This window comes from Adiantum capillus-veneris, chromosome 25 (assembly GCF_014529385.1).
Source record: "Adiantum capillus-veneris isolate H3 chromosome 25, ASM1452938v2, whole genome shotgun sequence".
NCBI classification, from domain to species: Eukaryota; Viridiplantae; Streptophyta; class Polypodiopsida; order Polypodiales; family Pteridaceae; genus Adiantum; species Adiantum capillus-veneris.
The window spans coordinates 103152791-103158790 of record NC_140955.1 but is presented as its reverse complement, the minus strand read 5'-3'; the positions used below and the strand labels follow the sequence as shown (position 1 = coordinate 103158790).

General features: G+C 41.7%; 1 protein-coding gene across 1 annotated transcript in view; it reads right to left on the bottom strand.

The window, feature by feature from the left end:
• Positions 1-2780: 2780 nt before the first annotated feature.
• Positions 2781-6000, bottom strand: part of LOC147425410 (GABA transporter 1-like) — a 42861-nt gene continuing 39641 nt past the window's right edge. The window contains exons 4-7 of the mRNA XM_086500546.1: positions 5186-5375; positions 4828-4958; positions 4434-4655; positions 2781-4358 (exon numbers count right to left, since the gene is read on the bottom strand). Of these exons, the coding sequence (XP_086356672.1) occupies positions 3972-4358; positions 4434-4655; positions 4828-4958; positions 5186-5375 (930 nt within the window). The 3' untranslated portion in view covers positions 2781-3971. The remainder of the gene's footprint in view (positions 4359-4433; positions 4656-4827; positions 4959-5185; positions 5376-6000) is intronic.

Genomic DNA, 6000 nt, shown 5'->3' with positions numbered 1-6000 from the left:
GTGTTAGTGAAAGATAAAGGGTAACTTTACTTGGATTAAAAGTATGTGTGAAACTTTTCTTGTCCATGCAAAAGTTTAGTTTTGTTAGCAAAGTTAACAAGCTTGATAAATGTTAAAAGAATTTAAAATGGGTTGCCATAAGAAAATTCTTTCACCATATTTGGCAAGCAAGGAACCGCCTCATGTTTGAGGGGGAATCTGACTGTCGCAAGCTTTTGTGAAATCATACAAGAGAGCAGAGGGATGATCCACATGATTGGAGGCAAACAAGCCTCAGAGGACTGGTCTAGAACGATACATGTCATGGTAATAAGTAAAGCCTAGGAGTAGTTGTGGTCTCTCTGTCAAGCAGAAAACTTGTAATCTTATGACCCTCAAGGTCGGTCAGAGCTTGAGGTTGGTGTATATTTCTGATGTTCTTAATACTATCCAATCACAATTGTGAGTTTTGCAACAAAAAAATAATAATAGTAATAAATCATGTTTAATGAATAATCAATAGTACGGTACTGAAAGTGTGGATATGCGTGAATGCGTATGTGTATGTGTTTGTGTGTGTGTGTGTGTGTGTGTGTGTGTGTGTGTGTGTGTGTGTGTGTGTGTGTGTGTGTGTGTGTGTGTGTGTGTGTGTGTGAGAGAGAGAGAGAGAGAGAGAGAGAGCACTCAAGAAATGAGTGCAAAAGGTCTTGGTTTTTTCAACCTCAAGGTCTAGCATTTAAGAACAAACAATGACATGAAGGTATCCACCTGAAACTATCATTTCCTTATCATTAAAGCTAACAAAACTAACCAAATACTAAAGCCTTTTCCGCTCCCCGTGTGTATCTACTAAGTGACCTGTAAGCCCTCCGCGGCTGCTATGATGTAATTTTTTTATTCTCCTCTAATATAATTCAACACACTTATGTTCTTTTTTTTAAAAAAAGCCTTTGCCACTGACATGCCAAAAAGTGGCATATCTCAAAGTCAGAGTACATGCAAGACTTTCCTTTGAAAGGACATTTTTAAAAGAGGGTTTGGAAAGAAACATATTGCCCATACTTTTTACTCTGGAAAACACAAATTAAAATTTCACTTTGATTGCTTATTTGGCATATATGTTGCATGCACTATCATACATGTTGCATACAACACACACGTGCACACACACATATACACACAACTTGATACAGAAGCATAAAAGGTCCCATATGTTTTCATGTAGTGCTAAAAAATCCCATTCCCTCGACAAGCAAGAACAGCTCTAGCATACGGCACAAGCAATGGCTACATTCATACATACTCGGTTACATAGTGTTAAATTTATTAATATTGGCTTTAATTTTCAAATTTCCTCTTGGAAAATCGACAAAAAGGAATTGTGTTCAGTTTCCAAAATTATTTTTACCAAACACTGTAGCGTAGTGTGTAACTTGTTTGCCGTTTGTAATGAGTTGTGCATTGATGGCTCTATGCCACCACTTAGTTGAAGGAACCCCCACAATTGAAGTGAGTCCAGAAGAAAAATTCACGACTACCGCAGGTGTTGTATGTGGCTTCTTCTCCACAATTAAAATCCACTAGAAGCGCTATTATGAGGAGCGTGGAACCTTGCTCTACCATCTAGGGCTATGGTCAAGCGAGGCTATGCCCGACAAAGCATTAAATGAATAACTAAGCCAACTATACCCCGACAGAGCATTAAATGAATAACTATGCCAACTATGCCCAGACAGAGCATTAAATGAATAACTAAGCCTCTTGCATGGTCACGAGAGGCTTAGAGCGCCTTCCCGTAGTGTAACTCAAACCGCTTCTTGTGTAGCTGGCCCTCCAAGTTGGCAAGCCCTTCGAAATTACAAGTAAGGCCCCATACTCGTCCACTCCATCGGCTACAGCCAACATCCACAATTGTACGCTCCAAAGTACACTCGCGACGGTACTCCTCATGCGGCGTCTTCATGTGAAAAAGTTGGGTAATGCATTGGTGATAGTGGGTTTCGGAGGCGAGATGCATTTCTACAGGGTGGTTCACCACCCTCCAAACCAACGGCTCTTTTACGCTCGACACAATCACAGCACGCCTATGGGAAGGCCTTGCAAGTTAGGAGGGGTAGTCAGAGGCAGTTTACGAGGGTCTACGGGAAGGCCCTCTTAGTTATTCATCCTCCCAACTATGCCTTTAACTTCACAACTATGCCAAAATCGCCATACTTATAAAGGGTAGGCATATTAATTACTTTGATGCTCCTTTTTTTTTTGCGTGTGATCAAGAAAGAATGAGGCTTAGTTATTTGTTCATATAGGCCTTGCATGACCATAGCGGAAGTAACTATGACGGTGATCACTGAGAGGATTTGATGCCCTTCCTCCCTTCAAACGGCCATCAACTCTTTGTAAGAAGGGTAGATTGGTACAAAAGGTTGCGCTTGAAGAGGTTAGAGCCTGGTCGCATGGCGTGATATCCTGTTGAGCAGGCGTGCGCGACCAAGCTCTTATAGGGTAAATGACCCAACTCAAGGACAACAAACTGGGCTCATTGCTCTAGTGCTCCAATTTCAGGCCACATGGGCACAAAAGATGTGCAACATCAATGGCGAACTTGGTTGTGTTCGATGCAATGGAGCATTTTTGCCACGTTCTCACTCTTTCTGAGGCAAAAAACAATATAGTACACATGCAAGCGAATCCAGAGCCATCCATTGCGGGGGTTTTAGTCATAGTTCCAACCAATGAAAATGCCTCAAGTCAAATTTGTAGTCCACTAACTCGAGCATAGTCCTGGTCGTTCTTCTTGTGCACTTTTCTGGTGTGTGGGGAGTGACTGGGAGTGCCCAACCCGATTCCTAAAACAAAAAAAATTGTGTTTCAAGTGGAGGGACGTCGTAACCATTATTACCGGGACATGCCCTTTTATTGGCACGATTACCTTACCAAAATTACCTTCCACTTTTGCAAGATACAATCTTGGGCATTCTATCAATAGAAGGATCCACTAACAAAATGCCCTTCAAAAACCAAATTTGTCTAGTTAGGCTGCACTTGAGACCTGCATGCTTTGGAAACAATGTTGCCAGTTACTACTTGGCCCTAGGGCTTTTGTTGGGGTGCTCCAATTTTGTATGTGAACTTGGCCGGCCTCGGAAGTTGCAATCTAGGACTTACATTTTATCGGTTCTCTTGGGCTTCAATCTATAAGTATGTTGCTTCAGCTATGGAATTGTTGAAGACATATATAAGCATGTTGTAGATTTCTAATGCATGAAGAGTATGAGTGTTTTTTTTATTACATGGTAATATTTTTTGGTCTTTCAATGTCTAACAGGTGCAACTTTTCTCATTCTTCATTGGAAGGGCAATTGCAAATTTTGCCCTTAATGCAGAAGGGCATAAGATGCATGTGCCTATTGTCAAGAGGAGTTGGCCTAGCGGTAAAGCAAACGGCTTTAACCCTTGCGAATGCTGGTGTAGGGGTGTGGGCACAATGTTGTAAAGCTAGCTGACGTGCGTCAGATTGCCCAAAATAAAACGATGCATATGCTTGTCATTAGACATTTTGGGTTGCCCTTCAAGTGCTACTGTTGTATACAAGGTTTTCTATTTGGAAGCCTTAAACTTGGCCTTCTTAGACATGTTAGTTTTAAACCTGGCCACCATCACCAACCCCTTGGAAAGAGATTCACCCCGAGAGGAAAAACAAGGACAATCCTGCCCTTGCCACATTTGAGGGCTCTCTCTCCCTTGGATGCATCAACCAAAGGGGATCTTATCGAGATCCTTCTGCTGTTCCAGCCTGCACTACATCAGTTGTCTCGCGACGATGCCTACATGTGGCTTTGCCCCACTGACCATAATACTATTGTTGCTATGAATGTATTAGCTGAAGACAACTTTGACCACACTAGCATAGCAAATTTGAAAGGTTGTGAACAAATGCCCAGTAATGGACACTTGACAGAGGCCACTCTGATAACATACCTCGATCCTCTTCATCAGGTGGAAGGGAAGATCTTGTACATATTTACATCCAAGACTATTTGGCGCACGGCCGCAACACTGCCTATAACTGTTACCACTGAAAACAGCAGAATGATGATGATATTCACCGTATATAACAAGTGAAATCGAGATAATTTGTCCCGAAAGACTGATAAATAGAATACTGACGGCAGAATGATGCATAATGGCACAAATCCAAACGCACCCATAAGAGCACTAAAATCTGCAAAAAATGGTAGCATGGCAGCAATGAGAATTGCAATTAAAATAAATAGAGAACGGCCAACCAGTCGGAGGAACAGATTGCGAGGAGAGAACCATCCCATGTTCACATTTATTACAAGGCCCTCATATTTTGCAAACAAAGGCTGCATGTATACCTGCTTGAGGAGGAAAAGCTTAGTACTTCATTGCAAAGAACACAAGAAGCATAGACGCGTAGGCTTGAGTCTTACCGCGGTTGCCCCAATAAGCTGTAGGCATGCAAAAGCATTTGAGAGGATAAAAAGCCACTTGGGAACAAGGGACTTCATGTTGTCAAAAACTAATCCTTTTGCAGAGCTTCCAAAGGCCCAGTATCCGGATATGGAGACAGAGAGAAACGTGAGTAACGACACAGAGTAACAGACCAGCAAGCCTTTGAGCATCTTGCTAGTGGGTGGGGGCAATAATGTTGCCTGCAAGGACACCATTAAAACAGTAAAACAGCAGGAGCCTATTTGTGAATGACAAACTTACAAATTCTCTCTCACATAATCATAAATTGAAAGCTCAAAAGCTCTTGAATACTTGGAACGCATGATGTAAATCAAATGGAGGACACAAAAATCTTGCAGAAGCAACCATTACCTGTATCTCTACAATCAATGGGTTTGCATAGGCTGTTAGCGTAATGGATATAGCATTAAATGTCCCAAACATCACATGGAGAGGTGAGCCATGTACAGAATAATCTTTGGGGGGTGCTTCATCTGAAAGTCCTGTTAGACAAAACCCTTCATTTTCTTTAATTCCAGGCTTGAAATTCTGAAATGCAGTTGAAAGGACTTGAACAACTATAAATGCACAAGATACCATGCACAGGCATGTCTCACATGCTCATTAGTGTCAGACCTAAAAGCAACCACGAAGCGGGCATTTAATAGGCTAACACCACAATAGACACTCGAAACAAAAGGATAACTTTTGTATGAGATTGCCATTTCACCTGCAATAATAGAGCCCCCGACTGTGCAAATGCTGAAGCCAAGGCACAATAGCATTGACAAGAGATTAAAGAATCGAAGAGAGTGGAAAGATGGTAACTGAGAGAGAACAAGAGCAAAGGCTCCAAAAATGGCAGTGTAATAATAAAGTCTGACATGTCCACCATTGGATAACGCAGCACTAAACACCGCCTGCCATTAAAAAAAATGATAGTTACCATCCCTTTGCAACTCTCTCTCTCTCTCTCTCTCTCTCTCTCTCTCTCTCTCTCTCTCTCTCTCTCTCTCTCTCTCTCTCGGAATAGTTTCCTACGACGTTAAAATTCTCTTCTTCTCAGGTGTGTGTGTGTGTGTGTGTGTGTGCTAATAAAAAAGACGAAAATGGTATAACCTTTCTATCACCCAAGTGTGGTAGATTGGTTATGCCATTAATAACAGGTTTTGAGTTCAACTCTCCTCATCGGATAGATCTTTGAGGTCTCTTGGGATAGTTTCCTACAATGCTAAAATTCTCTTTTTCCTCTCTCTCTCTCTCTCTCTCTCTCTCTCTCTCTCTCTCTCTCTCTCTCTGCGTTGGCTGCAACACACCAATCACTGCTCCAATAGAAAACTTTGTGTGGTTAGCATTAACAAAACGGTAGATTGGTTATGCCATTTCTCTCTTGAATAACAGGTCTTGAGTTCAACTCTCCTCATCGGATAGATCTTTAAGGTCTCTTGGGATAGTTTCCTACGATGTTAAAATTCTCTTCTTCTTCTTCTTCTTCTTCTTCTTCTCTCTCTCTCTCTCTCTCTCTCTCTCTCTCTCTCTCTCTCT